Genomic DNA, 24,776 nt, shown 5'->3' with positions numbered 1-24,776 from the left:
TTTTGGACACAGCAAATGTTTATGGGAGTGGTAGTGCAATTGTCTGCATTTTGCTATAGAAAGCTAGCAAAGGAACTACAATTTGCAGAAATCTAATGCACAACACGTAAAGCACTGGTTTTGAAGCTAGAAGGGAAGCAAAGCAGGTTATGTGGAGGGGGTTTAAAATTTTAAACTAAAGAAGATAAAAAGTAACCATATTGCATATCATCTTTGTGGTTTCTTGGATTACCTGTTTTTCTCATTTACAAATAAGCGTAAGTAAAGGAAGTCCAAACCTGCACCTTTCTAGTATGTGAACTGGGCACCAAAAATTAATTTTTCACAAATTATTTTCCCGAGTTATTTACAGTTTAGGTTATGCCGGGAAATTAGCCTCTAAGAATAGTTTTGAAAATCTACAATACATTAAATGTTTCTGCTTGTTCTTACTGCTCTGTTAACCAAGATAAAACGCTTGCTGCTATTAAAATATTATATTCACATTTTGTTCAGTAAAGCAAGCCCTTTAGATTTAAAGTGTATGGTTTTGGGTAGAGGTCGGAATTACTTTGTTTAACATTCTATTTAGCTAGATTACTGCATGGCTGTGTGCTATCAGAATGCACAGGGAGTATGTGAATAGAGCTCTGCACTTTGTGATACATCAAATTGTCAAATAGGAGAAACCCCAGGGATGTAGGAAGAAAATAAATTTGCCTGTCCAGTAAAGCCAAATGGGTTTTTATTAACTACTGCACTACTGAAGAACAGATAGCTCTTCATTTTAAAGAACTATGTGCTAAAAATTATTTAAAGGAGACCATTAAAACAAACTTGCATGCTTATTCACTACACCTCAATTTTTTGAGAGCTTATTTTTTTAAAATATATATATATTTTTTTATTTAATTTTATTTAACTTTCTTTTAGCTTGGCTCTTCCAGTTCGGCTTAAAATGTAAATTTTTCCTAGTCAATCCTGGTTATTATGTGTGTAAACCTGCACCCACTATATTAAGCACACCTTCCTTGTAGCACGTGTTCTGCAAAGGGCCGAAAATATTCCTTTTAAATTTTTTTTTATTTTGGTCCTTAGTGACTAGATAGCATCATGGGATAACTCACCTTATTTCCAGCGTTGCACGGGTCTGCCGGAGCTGGTTCCCCCCCCCCCCCCCAATTTGACATCATCAAAATGGCCGATTTTTAGCCAATCCAATGCTTTCCCATAGGGCAATTTGGATTGGCTAAAATCGGCATGGGGCGGGGCCAAATGCCGTTATGGCCAATCAGGACATCCTCATAGAGATGCATCTCTATGAAGAAAATTCAGCGTCCCCATGCAGAGCGGGGAGACGCCGGCAGTGCTGTCTACTGTGCAGCACTGACCCAGGAAGCACCTCCAGTGGCCATCTAAGAAGTGGCCACTTGGAGGTGTCCCTAGAGGCAATGTAAACACTGCCTCTTCTCTAAAAAGGCAGGGTTTGCATGAAAAAAGCCTGAAGGGAACTAGTATACTCACCAGAACAACTACAGTAAGCTGTAGTTGTTCTGGTGACCATAGTGTCCCTTTAAACATTTGCAAATTTAAAAGACCCACTTGGTAAAGGGAAAATTATCTGGAAGGGATCAGATGTGTTTCTTTTATCATGGCTCAACATTTCCACTTGCCCACTACCTAGTGGTGAACAAACATTCTGCCCTGGCGAGTAGAAATGTGGATTTCCAGGCTTGCAGTAAGGGGAAACTTTTAGGCCTGACTAGTACTTTGGGTCTTGAAATTTTGAATCCTGCATTACATGGTTGGCTACTGGATTTATGCAGAAGATTTGTACTTTCTAGTATTTTTGCTTTTGAAAATTTTTAATCCTGCATTACATGGTTGGCTACTTAATTTATGCAGAAGATTTGGCCCTCGGGCCGGGGTGGGGGGAGGCACTTGCCACAACAGGCATGTGGGTTTCCATACACCCTGATCCTTTCCATTGCTACAAATGCCACAAGGCAGAGGTTTTCTGCATCCCCATAATGATAAAAAATATTATATCAGACATTGCGTCACGTGTTCAACTTCTCATGTGATTTACAAAGTCTCCTGCCATGTGGTCTGGCATATATTGGGAAGACGGATCTGCCATTAAGGGAACGTATAGGAAATCCATTTTAACTACTTTGATTTAATTTTATATTGGCACATTTCCCCCCACCATATTTTATTAACCTACTTGTCTACTGATTGGCCTCTCTTCTTTTTGGGTTTGTTTCTTTGATTAATGGAATATTGATGACCTAATATAAAGCTTTATTGTACTTTGGTTTTAGTTTAAAGGACCACTCAGCCCATAAACAACTTAATCTCTTGTTAGCTCTCAGCCTGGCTCACTGGCTGTCCAAGCCTTATTCTTCCATATTAGTTGAGCATCTGAGGAGAGATTTGAGGAGGCAGCACCACATATTCCTGAGGACAGAATTTCAGCTGTACACTAAAAATAGTTTAAAGGAACACACCACACACCTAAAGCACGTTAGTTTGCTGAAGTCCTTTATATATGAAGAGTGTGTCCTCTTATTTTTATTTTACAAAAAGTGCAGATTTCAATAGTAAATTTCAGTTTTATGAATGAGCCTTGTTACACCCCCTAGTTGTCAGTCAGACAACCAGTCCTTAGTGGAGCTAAACTCAAGTGGCTGGCAATTGACTGATGCAAGTGTCTTGCAGGTATTTCTAAGGGACTTTGGACACAAGATCAGGTTATGATTACGGTGCACCCATCCCATTACATTCACTGTCTTCATATTCTCTCAAGCTCCTTTTATATCCAACATTGCTGTGTCATATTAGCTACCTCTCTTTCAGTTTCCTTTCAGTATTAGTTGCTTAACCCCTTGAGGACCAAACTTCTGGAATAAAATGGAATCATGACATGTCACACACGTCATGTGTCCTTAAGGGGTTAAAGGACCACTCTAGGCACCCAGACCACTTCAGCTTAATGAGGTGGTCTGGGTGCCAGGTCCCTCTAGGATTAACCCTTTTTTTTTTTATAAACATAGCAGTTTCAGAGAAACTGCTATGTTTATACTGAGGGTTAATCCAGCCTCCAAATCCTCTAGTGGCTGTCTCATTGACAGCCGCTAGAGGCGCTTGCGTGCTTCTCACTGTGAAAATCACAGTGAGAGCACGCAAGCGTCCATAGGAAAGCATTGTAAATGCTTTCCTATGCGACCGGCTGAATGCGAGTGCGGCTCCTGCCGCGCATGCGCATTCAGCCGATGACGTCGCAAGGAAGAAGGAGAGGAGGAGGAAAGCTCCCCGCCCGGCGCTGGAGAAAGAGGTAAGTTTAACCCCTTCCTCCCCCCAGAGCCCGGCGGGAGTGGGTCCCTGAGGGTGGGGGCACCCTCAGGGCACTCTAGTGCCAGGAAAACGAGTATGTTTTCCTGGCACTAGAGTGGTCCTTTAACGCTATGTTCCTACCTGTTCGGCAAACTGTATTGAGTGATCTGAGGCTGCATTTATTATGCATTAAAATGTCCACTCTATGTCTTGACATGGGAGATTGTAACTGTCCTGATTAAAACCACAAAGTGGAAGAGCATAAGATAAACCTTTGTCTGCCGATGGGCTGCACCTCAACCACCTTGGCCATATGTATTCTGTTATTGAGCATAATATTTGTGAATGAATATTGAATAATTTACCTGTAATCACTAACATGTATAATCTGTATACCTTTTTAGTCTCAATTAATTTCCCAAATATCATTCTATGGGTCTCATCCCTTAATTTCCATGTATCTCACAGCTCGCTGTCTTAATTTGTTGCTCCATGGTGCATAGTTATTGCATTCTGTAATAACTGCAGAATTAATTATCCATTGATCATTAAAAAATTTTGAAATGTTGTTGCATCTGTCTCCCCGATGATAATTTAAAAGCTGATCAATACGCTCCTGAAATGATCTTGGTGCAATTGTCAGTAGGATATAGCATTGATACAAGACCTAAATGAGGCTACAGGATCTTTAAAATATATTATTGTTCTCTGTGCAATTATCCTGTTCCTTTGTCTTTTCAGACTTATTTTTAGGGAATATATATATTGTTTCATAAATTGTGAGTGATTGAGCTCATGTTTTCCATTTTAATCAATGATGCTAATGTGATTGTTACATAAAAGTCCAATAAACCCCTCGATATTTACATTCCACTGTTTTGTAAAAGTAGTGCATATTTATGGGTTGTAAATGTGTCTGACCTCTTTGTAATAGGCAATGGATCTTTCTGTTGATGAATCCAGTCTGACAGGAGAGACTGCTCCTTGCTCCAAATTGACCGCTCCCCAGCCGTCTGCAACGAATGGAGACTTAACATCAAGAAGTAACATTGCATTCATGGGAACACTTGTTCGATGTGGCAAAGCAAAGGTATATCTACACCGTAAAAATTACTCAGTGTTGATATATTTAAAACTGTCTGAAACAAAGCTGTTGTGCTAAAATTCTGTGCACACCAGGATGGTAAGGGGTTTTTTTCTTTTCTGCACTCTTTGTTTTCAAAGGCACAGTTTAAGCCCCATAATCACTACAGTTTATTGTAGTGGTTGTGATTTGAGGAGTCTGGATGCTGTTCCCACCAATTTTTGTCAACCAATTTTTGTTTCGAGTGGGTGTTACCCAGTGCAAAGAAAATACCAAGATACTAAGATAATGCACTCAAAGACTCATTTCACCATAACCACTGCAATAATCAGTATATGCCAGACTTTGATTAGGTGATCACAAACAAAACACATTTGGTTTAGTCTCATCCTCCCTGTTTCCCCGATGAACTTACCATTGTAAAATTATCTTTGAGGTTCTTTTTAATGTATTGCTGGATAAGGTATGGCTTTTGTTGGAACCACCCAAAACATTAACCCCTTAAGGACACATGACATGTGTGACATGTCATTATTCATTTTTATTCCAGAAGTTGGGTCCTTAAGGGGTTAATGTAGAGACTGTCATACAATAGGAAAGGGTTGGAGCGCCACTAAGGAGGTTTCTGTATTTTTACTGGGGCTGCTGGATCACACAGGAGTACTTGGTTGGAGTGTGTAAGTAGATGGGGATGAGTTATAATATACAGTTCTTTGCTTGATTGTGATGGGTATGTGAATGGAGTGAGTGGTAATATTAAATGTGTAGCTTAATAATGCTGGGGTACATGATATGGACTTATTTGCTGAGATCACTACCCCACTACTTTCACACGTTTGTTGGCATTCTAGACAAGAGACAGTTGCTGTAGGAATTGAAATGGTATGTACGTGTTTTTTTTAGATATCTGTGTTGTGTAAGTTGAAGACACTCAAGAAGTATTCAAGATTCTAGAAAATCTGCCTTAATATCTAAATATACCAAATGTAGAGAACAGATGTCCCGGCACACATAGAAGGTCCAAAATGCAGACTTTATTGGAGTGGAATGGCAACATTTCAGCTCACCCAAGAGCCTGGCTTGAGAAAGCCTCTTGTGTGAGCCGAACTGTTGCCATACCACTCCAAAGTCTGCATTTTGGACATTCTATGTGGCCGGATATCTATTCTCTACATTTGGTATATTTGAAGGGATTGGCAGTCTCCTTGGTTCGTGTTGCACCACATTGTGAATCTTCGAATGAAAAGGAGTGTGCTGTTCCTGTTTTGTATTTTAACATCTAAATATGACGGCTATTATAAACCAGAGGCTTTGTTAAAAATGGAGCATCGCTTGATTTGATTAATACTTGACATTAAAACACGACGGAGTCAGAAATTCTGTAAAATTAATGTTTAATCCTCTAAAGCTCTTTTGTGGAACTGCAGGTGCTAGAAAACACAGAGAGAGAGAGACAGAAGGCTTAGCTGTAAATTCCAGTGCCGCCTGACCTCATTGTTAATATTGCTGAAGAACAAACACTAATCAAATCTGTCTGATTGTGAGAATGCAGTGATAGCTCAATCAGTCCATTGTGAAGTCTGTTTGTCCTACTACACAAATGCCTGCTATTTTTTTACTTTGGAAGTCCTATTTATTGGATTGTTATCGTGGACATTTAAGGATTGTGTCCATTAAACAGCAAAGTGTGAATTGAAAACAAAAATGGAAAAATGAAGATAAAAATATACATGTTTTGGACGGATACATGGTGCATTAAATACATTCAAATAACAAGCAAATATAGATTTCTGGGCACTCTATGTTGGCTGTATACAACTTAGTTCTTGAAGCTCAACACCTGCCCAAGGTTTGAGCATTTCCGATTCTGCTACTATTGGAATGTTGAGATAAATTGTGAAGTTCTTCTCTGTTACATCGCAATGCATTTGTAATAAAAAACTTTTAAATATTTTTCCTTTCATATACCATGTAGCCTAATAATAAATGAAACACTTTGCTTTCCGTACACTGCTACTTCTTCCAGTATTTTTGTAATAAGTTTGGATTTATTGGGTCGCGATAAGGCCAGGCAATCGAAGCTGTGGAACATACTGCAGTTTCCATATATCTTCTGGAAAATAGTATTCTGTGGCAACAGTTGTGAGTGTTGTGAGTGAAAGCAAAGAGAAAAAAATAGATGTTCAAATTGAGCAGGGAGTTGCCACTCCTATAGAGGAATTAAAAAAAAAAAATTTAATTAAATTAAGAAATTCAGAATCCATGTGTCAGTATTTAGCTGAATGAGATGGATCATAGTTCGCAGTGGAGTCCAAGGTGGGATCATTTATTGTGAGTATTAAAAAGTAGATGATTAAATGCCTCTTGCAGCTGCTGTAAAACATTGAAGTGGAAAGGCCTCATTTTAATTAATTAGGCTTCATTTTCTATTTGTATTAGACAAAGCCATTACTTTTATTACACAATGTCGTTACTTGGAACCCAGTAGTAGAAAAATGTTTCAGTAGATGTTCAATAAATGTTAAGAAACATGTGTCTTTGAAGTGGATATTGGCTTTCAGGTTTTCTCAAATGTAACACACCACTCCTGTGGAGAATTTAAAGATTAGCCTTCCAGCTGAAGTGGTAGAGGTTAACACAGTGAGGGAGTTTAAGCATGCGTGGGATAGGCATAAGGCCAGGAACTATTGAAAGTATTTACAAAATTGGGCAGACTAGATGGGCCAAACGGTTCTTATCTGCCGTCACATTCTATGTTTCTAGTCCATTCATGACAGAGAATGTGCCAGGAATGTCTCGTTATCTTCACATTTGCTGAACCCTTCTCCTGAAAACCGTTAATATCATACACTGCAAACCTCGTGAACACTACAATGTAGTGTAGCTATATAGCGAGGAAGCTATCCATACAAATGTAACTGTTAATCATGTTTCACTTTCTTTAATTTTGACTTAATCTGCTGTGAAAAAAATCCCTCCCTTCACACACCTTTACTAGCATTGCTTCACCTCAGAGTCAGTACGTGTATGCTGTGATGTCATTTAAGTCTGTATCTAAGGCTGGCAGGGAACAGGCTTTATATGTTTGTGCTCATAGTACAGGGGATGCATAATGCGCACACAAAACAAAGCAACAACATTCATGTTCCATTTTGCCTTTCAGACTCCCTCTCTGTATTATGGTAACTAAGATCTTACTAAATTCCATATGAACAGCATTAAAAAACGTCAGCCCTGGGTCAAGCACATTTCACAGCACTGTTTTTGTGAACTTTATAATGCATGATATTCAGACATGCATCTAAATATAACAGAGCCACAAAGCTTAAAGCCAGTTACTACAATATATAATGTTACCTGAACTAGACAAAACCAAGCAAACCTTTATGACTGTTATTATTAGTAACATTAACATTGAATTTTTTAAAGAAATTACTGTTTTTGTTCAGAGTAACAAGTCACAACCCCACTCCCCCCCCCCCCCCCAAAAGAAAAGAAAATAGCAAAAACTTACCTCATTTTCAGCACTGAGGCCAAGTTCTATCCCAGTATGATCCTTCTTTGCTGATATGACTCCACAGATGTCAAGGAGGGCTGGATGATAAAAGCACATGGGTGGCACAGAGTGGGAATAGTGCTGTCATTAACTGTCTGTCACCAGCGTGCTATGAGTGCTGATGACAGAGGCCAAGCATGCACAGAACTAACATTAACTAGTTTGGAACTTTTGGTCCGAACTTTCTAACGACACCACAATGACTTTGCCGGAGGTGGAGCATGTGCAGCTTTTCATAGCAAAGCTCCGCTCATACAGACGGACCATGACCACTGCAAATAAGTGAAGTGGTCATGGTGCTTGGAGTAACCCTTTAATGTAATCTGTTTATATGTTGGCAACCTACTAACCCATTCATGACAACAGGTTTTTTTAAACTTTTTTTTTTTGTAACTCTTGACCTCATCTTCACCAATCTCTGTACCACCTCTAATCTCTCCAATGTTCCATTTCCTCTATCTGACCACCATCTGCTGTCCATTGACATTAGCATACCTCGTACACAAATGACACCACCCTCACGACATCAGTCTCGCAGAAACCTCCATTGTCTTGACCTACAGCAATTCTCCATCAACCTCCAAAGTTTATTTTCACCCATTTCAACCCTCACCTGCCCTAACACTGCAACCTCCCTCTACAACTCCACTCTCTCCTCTCAACTAGACATCATGGAACCTCCTACACTTAAACGCAGCAAGGGCCCCCAATTACAACCCTGGCACACCAAGCTGACCCGATACCTCCACAAATGTTCCAGAACTTCCTCCACTTTAAATTGATGCTGCGCTCCTACAGTCTGGCTCTTTCCTCTTCAAAAGAGAACTACTTTAACACACTCATAACCGTACTCTCCCGCAAGCCCAAACGACTATTTCATGCTTTTAACTCTCTTCTTTGCCCTGTTGTGGCTTCTCTTCCTTCCTGACCGCCACAAACTTTGCAACTCTCTTCACTGAGAAGATTTCTACAATCAGGGAAGAGATCTCTCATCTCTCTCACCCCCTACCAACTTTTCCTGAACCACACTCCCTCAGCTGTCCTATGCTCATTTGCACCCGCTAGAGCAGGAGAGGTTTCTCCTCTGCTCCGTTCCTCCCGCCCCACCACCTGTTCCCTCGATCCTATTCCCTCGTATCTCATCTGCACTTTTTCTCCTTCTCTTGCTCTGCTTCTCACTAACATTTTAAATCTCTTCCTCTCCACTGGAACATTTCCTCTACCCTTCAAACATGAAACTGTTATCTGAGTCTGAAAAAGCCCAACCTTGACCCTAATTCCCCGTCTTAACTACCACCCTATCTCGCTACTGCCATTTGCCTTCAAGTTCTTTGAGAGAGTTGTGTATGTGAGATTGACAGACTTCTCTGCTTGACCTGCTTCAATCTGGATTCTGCACTCGGCACTCTGTTGAAACAGCTGTAACCAAAGTATCCAATGATCTTATCACTTCAAAATTCTGTGGCCACTACTCTGTCCTAATTCTCCTCGCCCTTTCTGCTGCTTTTGACACTGTTGATCATCAACAGCTTCTTCTCATCCTCCGTAATCTCGGTCTATGAAGTACCGCTCTCTCCTGGTGCTCGTCATACTTCTTTCAGTGTTTCTTTCTCTGGCTCTACCCCTTCTCCCCAATCCCTCTCTTGATGTTTGCCAAGGGTCTGTCTTTGGTTTTTAATGTTCTCAATCTACACTGCCTCCCTAGGTAAACTCATCAGCTCCTTCGGCTTCCAATATCATTTCTATGCGGATGACACGCAAATGTATCTGTCCTTTAGATACATTTACTTCTCAGTATCTTCTCTATTAATTAAACCTTCCAGATGACATACTCTCTGAACAGCCTGCTTGTAATGCTATATCTCCAAGTCATCTTAATTTTTTTTTGGCTATCTTCTTTTTATTTCCTCACAATTGTCTTTTTAATGCTACACGCATTTCTTTCCCGTGTTTGCTGGTTCAGTAAGTCTACTGAGTGAGCTTGGCAAAAGCGGGACAGGACAAACATTTTGATGTTCAGAATAGTTATCACATTTCAGAGTTTGTTTTACTTTGAAAATTCATTAATTGGACACCTCCTAGGTTTTGTTCTATTTTTTTATTTTTTTATTACGGTATTCCTTTTGAATATTCTTTTTAAAGTTTTTGTTTTGACATGTACAATTGGATATGCTTTGAGTATACATATTATGATGTACATTTAATCATTTATTACAAACTCAGTTGTATTCATATTTCACCTGATTTGCAATATGTTACTTTTAATAAAAATTTTCATTTGCAAATAATGCATAGAATTGACTGTCGAAAACCTAGTTTAATGCGCATGACCAGTAGCCCCTTGCAATTATTGGCCATCAGTAGACTACACAATAGGACTCACATGTTTAATTTGAGTATTATAACTATTTAATAAATGCCATTTTATTTTAGGGAATAGTCATTGGAACCGGAGAAAATTCTGAATTTGGGGAGGTTTTTAAAATGATGCAGGCTGAAGAGGTGAGTAAAACAATATGTTTATTATCTCGTACCTTAAGTCAAGTAGTTAATGTGATTATTTATATCCGGTACCTTTCAGTGTATGTAAGTATCTGGTAACGATGTACTAGCCAGCACATTATAATCCTCTTATTAGCTGCCTAAAACAGATGTAATTTAAAGAAATTAATGCAAAAGGCTCACAAAGGTTCATGTTTTCTATTCCTGTCTCTGTCTTTTGATTTTAAAATCAATTAACTATATATTGTTTGTTTATTTTCGCTTTCAGGCACCAAAAACGCCATTGCAAAAAAGCATGGACATTCTTGGAAAGCAGCTGTCCTTGTATTCATTTGGTATAATAGGTAAGTATAAGTTAGCGTGATATCTTGTTGGTAAAGTGAATTTGTTTACTTATTTTTTCTGTGTATAAATAAGTTTAAAATCTCAATTATCAAACAACAGTAGTGTTAAGGGTTATAAAAAATAGTGAGAAATGTTTTTAAAATTACACCTTGTATCTTAGGTTTCATGTACAGCAAGGAATACATACCAATGACATAAAATCCCAATCGATTAATATTGATGAGTATATACTGTAGTCTTTAATAAATCTTAGAAAAACTTACAAGTGGTAAAACCATACAAACAAAAGTAAGTATGGTATATGCTACATACTAATAAACTCATATAACACATATATGCTACATACTTGTAAAAGTGCTGTCACTATAATCGCATGGATATCCAAGTGGACCCACTCTGATATAGTCTCTGCAGGAGTCCCAATATTCAAATCTGTAGCAGTTCCGGATCTCATTGGCTCCCGTTAATTTGTTCTGAAATATTGCTAGTGTAAAGAGATCTTTTAAGTATCCATAGGGCAATTAGAAGAAATTCCTGTGTCATTGTGACCGGTTTATCCTCAGGAGGACTTTAAGGAGAGCGGTGTGATTACATCCTGTATTCACCACCTACAAATACCGCCCCATATCTTGGAACAGCTGGTTACTGAAGCGCAATCAAAAAAATGGCCGACCAGGATCCTTTATGGGCTGTTTTTCAGATGTTGGGCTAGGCTTTTTACTTCCAGTGAAGGGAAATCTTAAAGGAGCACTATAGAGTCAAGAACACAAACATGTATTCCTGACCCTTTAGGGTTAAAACCACCATCTAGCCACCCTGGTCCCCTAATGCCTCTAAAATATAGAAAATCTTACTTGAATTCAAGCCTGCAGTTGCATAGTTTGCCCCTGTTTCCGTTAGACCTGCCCACTTCCTGCTGACATCAGCAGAAGTGGTAGCCTAATCCTATCACAATGCTTCCCCATAGGATTGGCTGAGACCGATAAAGAGGCAGATCAGGGGCAGAGCCAGCACAATTCAAACACAGCCCTAGCCAATAAGCATCTCCTCATAGAGATTAATTGAATACATTAATCTCTATGAGGAAAGTTCAGTGTCTGCATGCAGAGGGAGGAGATACTGAATGTTTGGGTGCATTTTAGGCAGCCATGACCCAGGAAGGATCTCTAACAGCCATCTGATGAGTGGCCAGTGAAGTTATCACTAGGCTGTAATGGAAACACTGCAAAAAGCCTGAAGGTTATGATTCTACTCACCAGAACAAATTCAATAAGCTGTAGTTGTTTTGGTGACTATAGTGTCCCTTTAATGCATACCAGGCCCGGACTGGCCATCGGGCACACCGGGCAAATGCCCGGTGGGCCGCGGTGGCCATGGGCCGAGGCCGGCAGGGGAAGGTCCCAGGATCTCCCCTGTCGGTCTGTGCAGGGCCGGCACTATCCGAGCGCCGGCCCCGCTGTTTGCCATGAAGGGCCGGTGAGGAGATCAAAGATCTCCCTCACCGGCCCACTGAAATAGACATGCGGCTGGGGAGGGAGAGGACCCAGCGGAACTCTATCTTGCAGCTCCGCCGGGTTCCTCTCGCGAGATCCGGCGCGTCGCCATGGCAACGACCGGATCTCGCGAGAGTGAACTCTAGCCTCGCAGGCTAGAGTTCACTCACCCACTGGATCACCAGGGATGCTGTGCGAGCGCCGGTCCCCCCTCCAAGATACCAACATGCCGGTCCTCCCTCCCACTCACCACCGTGCCGGTCCCCCCCTCCCAGGCTAAAGGTAAGAAGGGAGGGGGGGATTTAATGCCTACTTATTTTTATTTTTTTACCAACCCAAAACACACACAGACAATCCCTTCTAATACTCACACACAGCACTCTCACACCCATCACACACAGCACTCTCACACCCATCACACACAGCACTCTCACCCCCATCACACACAGCACTCTCACACCCATCACACACAGCACTCTCACACCCATCACACACAGCACTCTCACACCATCACACACAGCACTCTCACACCCATCACACACAACACTCTCACACCCATCACACACAGCACTCACCCCATCACACACAGCACTCACCCCATCACACACAGCACTCTCACACCCATCACACACAGCACTCTCACACCCATCACACACAGCACTCTCACACCCATCACACACAGCACTCTCACCCCCATCACACACAGCACTCTCACACCCATCACACACAGCACTCTCACACCCATCACACACAGCACTCTCACACCCATCACACACAGCACTCTCACACCCATCACACACAGCACTCTCACACCATCACACACAGCACTCTCACACCCATCACACACAGCACTCTCACACCCATCACACACAACACTCTCACACCCATCACACACAACACTCTCACACCCATCACACACAACACTCTCACACCCATCACACACAGCACTCACCCCATCACACACAGCACTCTCACACCCATCACACACAGCACTCTCACACCCATCACACACAGCACTCTCACACCCATCACACACAGCACTCTCACACCCATCACACACAGCACTCTCACACCCATCACACACAGCACTCTCACACCCATCACACACAGCACTCTCACACCCATCACACTCAGCACTCTCACACTCAGCACTCTCACACTCAGCACTCTCACACCCATCACACACAGAACTCTCACACCCATCACACACATCACTCTCACACCCATAACACACAGCACTCTCACACCCATCACACACAGCACTTTCACACTCATTACACACAGCACTCTCATACGCAGCACTCTCACACCCATCACACACAGCACTCTCATACCCATCACACACAGCACTCTCACACTCATCACACACAGCACTCTCACACACAGCACTCTCACACACAGCACTCTCGCACCCATCACACACAGCACTCTCGCACCCATCACACACAGCACTCTCGCACATAGCACACACAGCACTCTCACACATTACTCGCACACTCAGCCCACAAACATCACACACACGGCACCCCTCAAACACAGCATCCATCGCACACACACTGCACCCTTCACATACACACTACATCCCTCACAGACACCTACTGCACAAAACACACACACACAATACTTCCGAACATATTTATATTATATATATATATATATATATATATATATATATATATATATATATATATATATATATACACACACACACTACAGCACCCCTCACACACATACTGCAGTCCTAAACACATTACGTTCCAGACACACACTAGATCCCTTACCCAACTCTGGATCATATACGCACACTAGATCCCTTTATACACTCTGAATCCTTATATACACACACTCACTAGATCTCCTACACATTCTGGGTCCTTCAAACACACACTAGACTCCTGTATACACAAACACTGCGCCATCTACACACACACATACTACATTCCTAAAATACACATTCTGGATCCCTTATATACACACTAGTTTCATTGTAAACAAACACATACTACACCCCAAAACACACACTCTCTACAACCCCTACAAACACTACATCACCTATATACACACACACACTATAGCCTGTATGCACACACTTACATTCTCTACAGCCCCATGCCATATATGCATTACATTACACCAAAAACACAACACTACTAAAACCGACCTTATTACACAATACCACACCACAATCAGCTCACTCTACACACACGCAATACCACAAGCAGGCTCCAAACACATGCACAATACTCTTTCCTGGCCCTTTTGTCTCCTGGTATCCATTTATAGAGACACCAGAGACAAGTTGCAAGGAAACACAGTACAAGCATGTTATTAAATTTGCTTGCACTGTGCAGAACAAATACAGGGCTTTTTTTTCTCATGCTAGAGCGCTTTAGCAGAGCTCTGCGCATGGTCTGCCCTGGAAGAGCATTGAACCAACTTTGAGAGGGGGCGTGTTTGTCATTGGTGATGACGAAACACACCCTCTCTGCCCCGCCCCCTTCTTAGTGGGCCGCCGTGATAAAAAAATGCCCGGGCCGAATTTTTCTCCCAGTCCGGCCCTGATGCATACCAAGACATTTTGGACAATGCAGTGCTTTATGGGGAAACCGTTTGGGGAAGGTCCTTTTCCATTCCAGCATGACTGTGCCCCAGTGCACAGAGCAAGGTCCATAAAGACATAGTTGGATGAGTTTGATGAGGGCCTGCACAGAGCCCTGACCTCAACTCCATGAAACACCTTTTGGATGAACTGGGACAGAGATTGCAAGTAATGCCTTCTCGTCCAACATCACTGCCTGACCTCACAAATGCTCTTCTGGATGAATCGGCAAAAATTCCCAAAGAAACACTCCAACATCTTGTTTGAAAGCCTTCCCAGAAGAGTGGAAGCGGTTATAGCTGTAAATGGGGGACCAACGACATATTAATGTCTGTGTATTTAGAATGTGATGTCATAAAGGTCCCTGTTGGTGTAATGGTCAGTTGTCCCAATACTTCTGTCCATATAGTGAATGTTGTGGTCTGTTATTACTGTAGAGATGTTTTTATTGTTAGGATGTATTTTTGGCTCTTTCCTCTTGGCTACTGTTTTTATATCCAGACATTATTATGCATTCAAACTGCTTCACATATGTTGTATGAGGATTGTGCAGTCTGTTCCCCTCCTCTGCTCCATCTTGACATATTTATGGTCTAAATTATGTCTTAGCATCTTGTATTACTGGGTGTAAATGTAAATTTTATTCCATTCCTTATCCTCAAGCTAACTCTAAGCTAACATGCAAAAAAAACAAAATAAATTTCAGTAATACATTGTGCTAGCAAAATTATTAGTGAATAAAATTTTTTTTTTAATTTGTGTAATTTATACTAAGCTATGGTCCCTATAATCAGTCAATCGATTATTTGCATGGAGTGCATAAGTGAGAGAAAGAGAACCCTCCTATAGGTGTTCGTTGGGTGAATAAAGTAACAGAGTGACAAATGACAGATGTCAATGAAGCCAGTGTGGCAATATCATTGGGGATGATTGCCCTGCCAGCAGTGCCAATATTCCATGGCAGGACAGGATGTAGTCTGGAGCAGAGGATGGGTGTTAAATTATAGTAACACTTAATTTCCTCTTGGGCTTAGCTACACCCAGTGGGCTTAGCTGCCCAATTATGCTCGCTGGTAACCTTAACACAATATGATCTCCTGCAATAGGGATTTGAGAAGTCACTGTCCCTTATTAAGCAGACATCCATCACCATTCATGGTGACTATGCATCAGAGCATAAAGTGCCCCAACTTGGTTCAGGGACATACTTCATCACAGTTTATGTAATGTTATTGACCACATATATAATCTTAGATGCAGGATACTCAACGCTTACACCACATATAACTTTTCTTGAAATATAAAAATGGAGTGATTATGCTAGACGATATTGTTAACTTCTTCTCTTATGCCTATACTACATTTTGTCTATGTTCAATGTGCTGTAATAACACAGCTGCAAAAACATAGAATTAAAAAACGTAAATAATTACAGTAACCCTGTGGAACATGATGCCGCTAATTATAGAATTTATCTCTATGATAAACTATGTATCCAATGCCATAGGCATTGTTTGAACGTGATCCAGTCATGACATGTTCAATAAAATATATTTTTTATTTTCCCTTCATGGGAAAATGAAACGGGCAGACATTTTATTTCATATTCCATAGTTTCTCTCATTGTTTCAAACTTGTGACATCAGGAGGTACAGGAGGCTAGGCCAAGAAAAGCTTTTATCATTGAAATAATCGGTACAATGGGAAAATATTGAATTAAAGGAAAAGCAAACCATGTAGTGTCGTCCCCCCCTTAATAAAATAGTTTACTCTTCCTTTAATGTATGTGTCACTGATAAAACTCATGCGTGTACTCAATTAATTATTTGATTTGTCACAGGTATAATCATGCTTGTAGGATGGTTGCAAGGAAAGCATATACTCGATATGTTTACAATAGGTGTAAGGTAAGCAACAGCTCTTTTGATTATTATTTTTATGTCACCCCTCCCAATTGTAACGAATATCTATCTTTGTTCCAGTATCATTATGACACCTTTTTTAAGGGCATACAATTCATAAATTGTTGTGATATATGTGCTGGCCTTTACCATGAGCAGCTACAACAGAAAACAATAACTGTACACAGAATCAGGTTTATTGAAGAAATACAAATATTTGGGGTAACATTAGAGACTTCTAGCTCAAAAGATATTGAAGCTTAAAGGGACACTATAGTCACCAGAACAACTACAGATTCATGTAGTTGTTCTGGTGAGTATAATCATTCCCTTAAGGCATTTCATGCATTTACATTGCCCCCTAGGGACACCGCCAAGTGGCCACTCCTCAGATGGCCACTGGAGGTGCTTCTTGGGGGCAGTGCTGCACAGGAGGCAGCACTGCCGTTCAGCGTCTCCACGCTCTGCATGGAGACTCTGAATTTTACTTATAGAGATGCACTGATGCAATGTATCTCTATGAGGAGGCGCTGATTGGCCAAAATGGTGTTTGGCCCGCCTCTTTGCCGATTTCAGCCAATCCAATGCTTTCCCATACATTGGCTAAAAATCAGCAATTCTGATGATGTCACCAAGGAGGCGGATCGGGGACGGGGACGGGGCCAGCGCCGGCGGACCCGCGCGGATCTGGAAATAATGTATGTTTAACCCTCCTATAAGGGGGCTAAGGAGGGTCAAGCCACCTAAATGGGGAGCCTGGGTAATTGGTGGCCAGAATGACTGGGCATCACTTTTAGTGATTACGTTGCTGAAGCAAATTGTGAAGTTTTGGGGCACCAGTAGGTACAATGGAGAAGTGGTGGATTGCTAACCTGGTGGATTTGAGGTGGACTCCTTTGGGTATTCTTTGCATTGGTCCAGTTCCTTTGAATCCCGGTGTACTGCTGCCCCTACCTTGTATCATTGTAGTCTGTTTCTTTGTTGATGTATACCTACGTTGATTACTGTCTTTCTGTCTCTTTTCTTATATGGAATCCCTTAACACGACTGAATAAAATATATTATATATTACAAAGCTCATCTAATGTTTTTCCTCTCAACCGATTTGATCAGATTATGCAAAATTCTAAAGTATTGTTTCCATGGAAACAATTGGAATATTCTAGAATGTTTTAAATGTATGTTTCAATTAAAGGACCACTCATTGCAATTAAGTTGTCATGTGCCACGAGGTCCTGGTGCTGGCTTACCTTAAGGGGTTAAGCCATTAACAAATGGTTTAAGCCCAAAGTCTTTAAGCAGGCGTCTAAGCACTCTGCCCTTGAACTTCTGCTCAATGTCTGAGGCTTCAGTCAGGAAACTGATAGGCTGAGAGCATCAGCTATTACTCTCAGCCTGTCAGAGGCGCCCTGTCCAAGGGTTCATGATTGCAGTCATGACACAGAAGTTATAAGACAGTACTTCATTACAATCAAGTTGTTATGGTGCCTGGAGTGTTCCTTTAACCCTTTAGAAGGAAGTTTCTATTGGTGAAAAAGTTTTTAGAGGATAAAGTAAACAGCATACCAAAATAATTTATATACTTGCAGAGATAGATAAGTTTGATAGATGGATATTTTCAAAGCTCCCCTAATTCTAAACTAGCTCTTAACAGACGAAATCTCAGTTAATAATCAGTGTTGATACTTACCCTTAAGGCTATACCTGCAGATGTGTTTTCAACAAATCCAAAAGGGACTAGAATTCAGGATTGCATATATTAGCCATACATCGCAAGGTTGTCCCCTTCTAGCGTATTTGTTCTACCCACTTTACATGGGATCCATAGTGTATTTGTTCAATTTTCCATATGCCGGAGTAACCTTTTTTTCATGTGTGGAGTGTGTGAATAGGGTTGCTGTTGTATGCTTGTGTTGGTAAGCATGCTAGCGCAAAGGAACACTCCAGGATTGCTCTGGCGCCATCCCAGTGTAACTTGTCAAACCATTTTAGTATGGTTGACAATTTCCATTGGCCTTTCATGCACCCGTGGCCGCATACCCCCCTTTAGTAGACTACACCAATATGGCTCCTTGCATGAACAGAACATCTTTCGAGCATTTTACTAACAATCTTTCAAGGCTGGATGTTAAGAATCTCATATTCAAAATATAGGAATTTAGTAGCACTGTAGGACCATGTTGTGTTTAAGTCCACCACCCAGGATCATGCAAGACTGGACAAGATATGGGACATGTGTATGCAATATTATTATTTTTTGTGTATTTTCTGTACGATTTTTTTAATCCTCTTCTTCTGCTGGTACATATTTCATAGATTTCATGTTTTTTCTTTCAAATTCTGCTTGTTTTATTTCATTGCTGTTATTACTCCTTTGCGTGCAGCACTGTGATTGCTATTCCACATCGATTTTATATCTTTTCCTTGCAGTTTGGCCGTGGCAGCTATCCCGGAAGGCCTTCCTATTGTGGTGACTGTAACACTAGCTCTTGGAGTGATGAGAATGGTGAAGAAAAGAGCTATTGTGAAGAAATTACCCATTGTAGAAACTCTTGGTAAGAAGCCCAAAGTACATATTATAGAAAAACATTTCCGGTTACATTTTTGATAATATGCGACTAAGCCAGCGTCAAGCTAGAATCATGTATTTGGTCACTCAATTATTCACATATACAGAACAAAATATCGAGCTGTTGTTGTACTGATTTTACAGGACCAGATCATCCTAAATGTCTTTTGTTTATGTTTCAATGGTATTTTTAGGAATAATCTAGATACACTACTACATTGGAGAGACAGAAATGCTTCTCACACAGTCATATTTTTTTTTATCTATCTGCTTTTCGTATGCAAGGGGTATAAATAAATCCGTAAATAAGCTAAAGGTGTCTTCAAGTGATTAATGGTAGGGCAGAGGAGACCGTTAAAAGAACGCTCCGTCACTAAAACTTTCACCATTTTCAAACAAGAGTAAAAAAAATCCCTTTAATTAGGAAATTAATGCTATTAAAATAGTTTTGACATACACAGGCTGTCCCCACAAATTCAAGCTAATATGGCTCCATAAGTATTGGTTTTTAGCTGTCTAACCCCTATTTGGCAAGAGGCACATTCCTACTGCTATATTCACAAGTATCTCACTACACTAGACCATTGTCACAAATGGATTTTCAAAAGATCTTTATTGAAAGCACTTAGAGCAAACATAGTACAGGAGCTAAAGGAAACAGGACGTCACTGTATTTGGTACTGCAAATTAAAAAAAGAAAAGTCACCAGTTGAAATTCTGCAGTTTACCAACGTGCACAGACAATAGCAAAACTGACCATTTTTTGAGATGGACAAATTTTAATTAATTTCTTTATTGCTAATACTCAAAAGAGTAATGAACCTTAATACAATAAAATTGCAGTATGTTTAGAGTGCTAATCACAATAAAAAATAAATTAATAGAGAGGGTTGACTTCAAGAAATAGGCTAAAAGCAATACAGTCCAAAGCATTGTATTTATAAGACTGGCTTCAATAAGAGTGATAAACATAAGCCTTAAAGGACCACTCTAGTGCCAGGAAAACATACTCGTTTTCCTGGCACTAGGGTGCCCCCACCCTCAGGGTCCCCCTCCCGCCCGGCTCTGGAAAGGGGAAAAGGGGTAAAACTTACCTTTTTCCAGCGCTGGGCGGGGAGCTCTCCGCCTCCTCTCCGCCCCGTCGGCTGAATGTGCACGCGCGGCAAGAGCTGCACGCGCATTCAGCCGGTCGCATAGGAAAGCATTTACAATGCTTTCCTATGGACGCTTGTGTGCTCTCACTGTGATTTTCACAGTGAGAATCACGCAAGCGCCTCTAGCGGCTGTCAATGAGACAGCCACTAGAGGATTTGGGGGAAGGCTTAACCCATTAATAAACATAGCAGTTTCTCTTAAACTGCTATGTTTATAAAAAAATGGGTTAACCCTAGCTGGACCTGGCACCCAGACCACTTCATTAAGCTGAAGTGGTCTGGGTGCCTAGAGTGGTCCTTTAACCCCTTAAGGACACATGACGTGTGTGACATGTCATGATTCCCTTTTGTTCCAGAAGTTTGGTCCTTAAGGGGTTAAACCAAAAGCAATCTGGTCCAAAGCAGAATATTTAGAAGACTGGATTCAATAAGAGCTCTAAACACTAGTCAATAATACAAAAGGCTGGCGCTCCAATATGCTGTATTTTATATCACAATAATGATATGCAAACTAATAAACCTTCTACACCACGAAAGACTATTAGTGGTAATAATGGCAAACTATGTGCTGACACGGTGTCTTTAAGTAAACATTTTAATACCACTATTCTGCCATTCTGAGCCTTATAAAATTATGACAGGCCGCTGCCCAGAATATCTTGTGCTGTGCTGTTTCCCAGAGTGTTCAGCAACGCATGGTTACCTCTTGTTATTTTCTCCCTTGAGCTATAGATCAAGGGCCAGAGTTTTTTTTTTCTTTTTAAAGTTATTATGGTGAGCCTTTAATCATGTTGAGTAGGACGTTTCATTTCTGAGCAGGTTTGCAGTTTTCCTCTAGATTAGTGTTCAATTTGATGTATAAATCATAATCTGTGCTAATGTTGAAAAAAAAATCAAAAAAATCCAGTGAATACGAAAATATGAATGTAGGGATGAATACGCAAACTGGTTGGGAGTGCTTTGCTCTTGCAACCTTGCAGTTAAACTTGCTGTATTTTGTTCATTTTGGGACACTTAAGAGTTTTACATTTTGACAGCTTGGGTTTGAAAGTACTGCCCAGCAGAATGTGGCATTGATATGTAATGCATGTAAAATCAATTAACCCCTTAAGGACACATGACATGTGTGACATGTCATGATTCCCTTTTATTCCAGAAGTTTGGTCCTTAAGGGGTTAAAGGGACACTTGGGGCACTAAAAAAAACCTTTATGGATTTTATGGTGTTAGATGTAAGGGATTTGCTGCAGTTTTTGAAAAAAAAAATAGTTTTTGAAAAAAAAATCTAGGAGCCAACTAAAAATGTTTTTTTTTTTTAAACTAACAAAGTTGAATTTGTACGAGAAAAATGCACTTCTTAAAGGGACACTATAGTCCCCAGAACCACTACAGATTAATGTAGTTGTTCTGGTGTCTATAGCCTGTCCTTGTAGCCTTTTCAATGTAAACACTACTTTTTCAGAGTAAAGACAGTGTTTACATTGCTGCCATGGAGGCAGGCCAGCTGCAGCGAAACCGGTACGGCGTGGGAAAAAATGTGAGTGAAATCACCTCTCTCATGTGATCAGAGATGGGCAGATACCTAAACAAATGCACACACTCTCTGATACACATACAAAAATGTCTAGTGGGAGAGTATCAGAGCATCCTGATTCGGATCGCTGTCTTGTCTGGGCAGCGCTAACTGAAGGAAGTACAGTATTTTTTTTTTATCTTTCATTAGTTTTTAGTTATTTGTTTTTTGTATTTTTTTATGTGTTTATGACGCAAAAAAAAAAGAATGGGTGAACCCCAGACTAGTCCCTTTAACTAATTCAACCACCTAGCAGTAGATGGGATTCCTGTGTTCCCATCGTGAAATCCCAAAACAATAATAATTTAATTCTGGGCAGAGAATGGAAAAATCATAACCCTCAACAATTTAGATGAGTAGTAGAATGTTGCACACTGGTAGCAGTAGCACCGGAACTCTGTGGTAGAGGTTCTCTAACCTCCGAATATATCCACAAGGGAAGAGCCACAGGCTGCACATCCTAGGGTGAACATGATAGTTTTATTGTGGAATGCAGGAAAAAAACAAGGATACAAAGTTTTGGCCATGATATAATACGGCCAAAATGTCATGTCCTCATTTTGTCCTGCCTTCTACAATTTAGTTGGTGTTGGGGCCATGCACAAGCATGGAAGCATAGAGCTGGCCCAGGGTGATGTATATACTTGCATATGCAAAGTAAACAATATGTAAAGCATCAGACTTTGAGAAGCAGTAAATGTGGTTAGTGCCACAAGACTGTTTTCAAGGTGTGCTAACTGGACTGGACACATCAGGTGTGCTAAGTTGACACATCCTCGGATAAAGTGAACAGATGTGTGACAGTGGTGCTTACACTAAATATGGAAACCTGCACATTGTTTTGGTTACCTGAGGCGGGTCCTTGTAGTGTTTGTGTATGTGTGTGTGTGTGTGTGTGTAACACATAATACGTCTGGCAAGCATTAAGGTGAATGCTTTAAATAGGAACATTTTACAGCACATGCTGATTTTACAGAAGTCTTTCTAACATTAAAGGAACACAAACATGTATTCCTGACCCTATAGTGCAAAACCCACCATTAAGGTGGCTTACCTCCCCCCCTCTCCCGCCTCTTACTTTCTTAAAAGCATGAAAAACTCACCTTATTTCCAGTGCCATACGGGTCCGCCGGCACTGGCCCCGCTCCCTTGGTGACATCATCACAATTGCCAATTTTTAACCAATCCAATGCTTTCCCATGCTGGGGCCAAACACAGTTTTTTGTCAATCAGCACCTCCTCCTTGAATCAATGCATCTCTATGAAGAAAATTCAGTGTCCCCATGCAGAGCGTGAAGACGCTGAATGGCAGGGCTGCCTACTGTGCAGCACTGAGCCAGGAAGGACCTCCAGTGGCCATCTGAGGAGTGGCCACTTGGAGGTGTCTCTAGGGGCAATGTAAACACAGCCTTTTCTCTGAAAAGGCAGTGCTTGCATGAAAATGCCTGCATATAATGATTATACTGACCAGAACAACTACATTAAGCTGTAGTTGTTCTGGTGACTGTAGTGTCCCTTTAAAGCTGATCTATTCTTATACCATTTGATGATGCTGGTAAATATACTAATACATTGTATACACCTTCAGTGTGAGTGCAGTAAATCAATACAAGCCTCTATTACTAGATTTAATGATTATTATACAGAACAATCCTTTCCTGGCAATTTCTTCTCTATGGGCATTTTAGGAGCATTGAACATTTAACACATTTGTTTGACTTATTGTCAAGCATAAAGGCATTTGCTCCTGCTCCCCAGAGAATCTTAATGGCGTATTAAAGAACACGCTGATGATTTAGTGGAAACATGGACCTTCTTACATAGCTTGACCAATTTTATTCTAAAGACCTCTTATTCCTCTGTTGTGCTTCTTAGCTCATTGTTTGCTTCGGCAGCACCCAGGGGGAGGATCAGTGGATTAGTCAATTCCTTTCTAGTAGTGCTGTGCACACATTGGTTTACATGGATCATTTAGTTCCTTTTAAGCTATGTTTTTATATGTCTATATTTATAGTGGAGCAATAACGCATACACTTTAGGACTGTATTGGGTAAAATTTAAATATTTATTAGGCATAGAAGCACAATTCATGTTTGTAGTGAAGATCGTGTTCAGTCCACAGTATACATAACCATTCCATGATTTTACACAGCTGGTCAGTGGTTAGCTTGAGTAATGTGTGCATTGCTTTGCTCTGTAATGCATTAAAGGGACACTATAGTCACCCAGACCAATTCAGCTCAATGAAGTGGTCTGGGTGCCAGGTCCCTCAGGTTTTAACCCTTCAGATGCAAACATAACAGTTTCAGAGAAACAGCTATGTTTACATTTGGGGTTAATCTAGCCTCTAGTGGCTGTCTTCCGGACACCAGCGCCGAGGGAGCCCAGCGCTGGATTAAGGTAAGCTCCTGACGGGGTTTTTAACCCCTTCAGCCCCACGTGAGGGGGACCCTGAGGGTGGGGACTCCCTCAGGGCACTATAATGTCAGGAAGACCGCTTTGTTTTTCTGACACTATAGTGATCCTTTAACCCCTTAAGGACCAAACTTCTGGAATAAAAGGGAATCATGACATGTCACACATGTCATGTGTCCTTAAGGGGTTAAGTAACCATCATGCACTAGCACAGGGGTAGGCAACTTTCATCACTCCTGATGTTGTGAACTACATTTACTCGATGCTTTGC

At 40.8% G+C, this 24,776-nt stretch overlaps 1 protein-coding gene across 3 annotated transcripts in view; it reads left to right on the top strand.

Annotated features, from left to right (window-relative positions):
• Window positions 1–24,776, top strand: part of ATP2C1 (ATPase secretory pathway Ca2+ transporting 1) — a 203,403-nt gene that overhangs the window by 135,610 nt on the left and 43,017 nt on the right. For all 3 annotated transcript variants that reach the window (XM_063452172.1, XM_063452173.1, XM_063452174.1), the window contains 5 exons: window positions 4,250–4,405; window positions 10,389–10,457; window positions 10,726–10,801; window positions 16,735–16,801; window positions 19,226–19,350. In XM_063452172.1, the coding sequence (XP_063308242.1) occupies window positions 4,250–4,405; window positions 10,389–10,457; window positions 10,726–10,801; window positions 16,735–16,801; window positions 19,226–19,350 (493 nt within the window). The remainder of the gene's footprint in view (window positions 1–4,249; window positions 4,406–10,388; window positions 10,458–10,725; window positions 10,802–16,734; window positions 16,802–19,225; window positions 19,351–24,776) is intronic.

This window comes from Pelobates fuscus, chromosome 4, assembly GCF_036172605.1.
Source record: "Pelobates fuscus isolate aPelFus1 chromosome 4, aPelFus1.pri, whole genome shotgun sequence".
Taxonomy (NCBI): Eukaryota; Metazoa; Chordata; class Amphibia; order Anura; family Pelobatidae; genus Pelobates; species Pelobates fuscus.
This window is presented reverse-complemented; position numbering and strand designations above follow the sequence as displayed.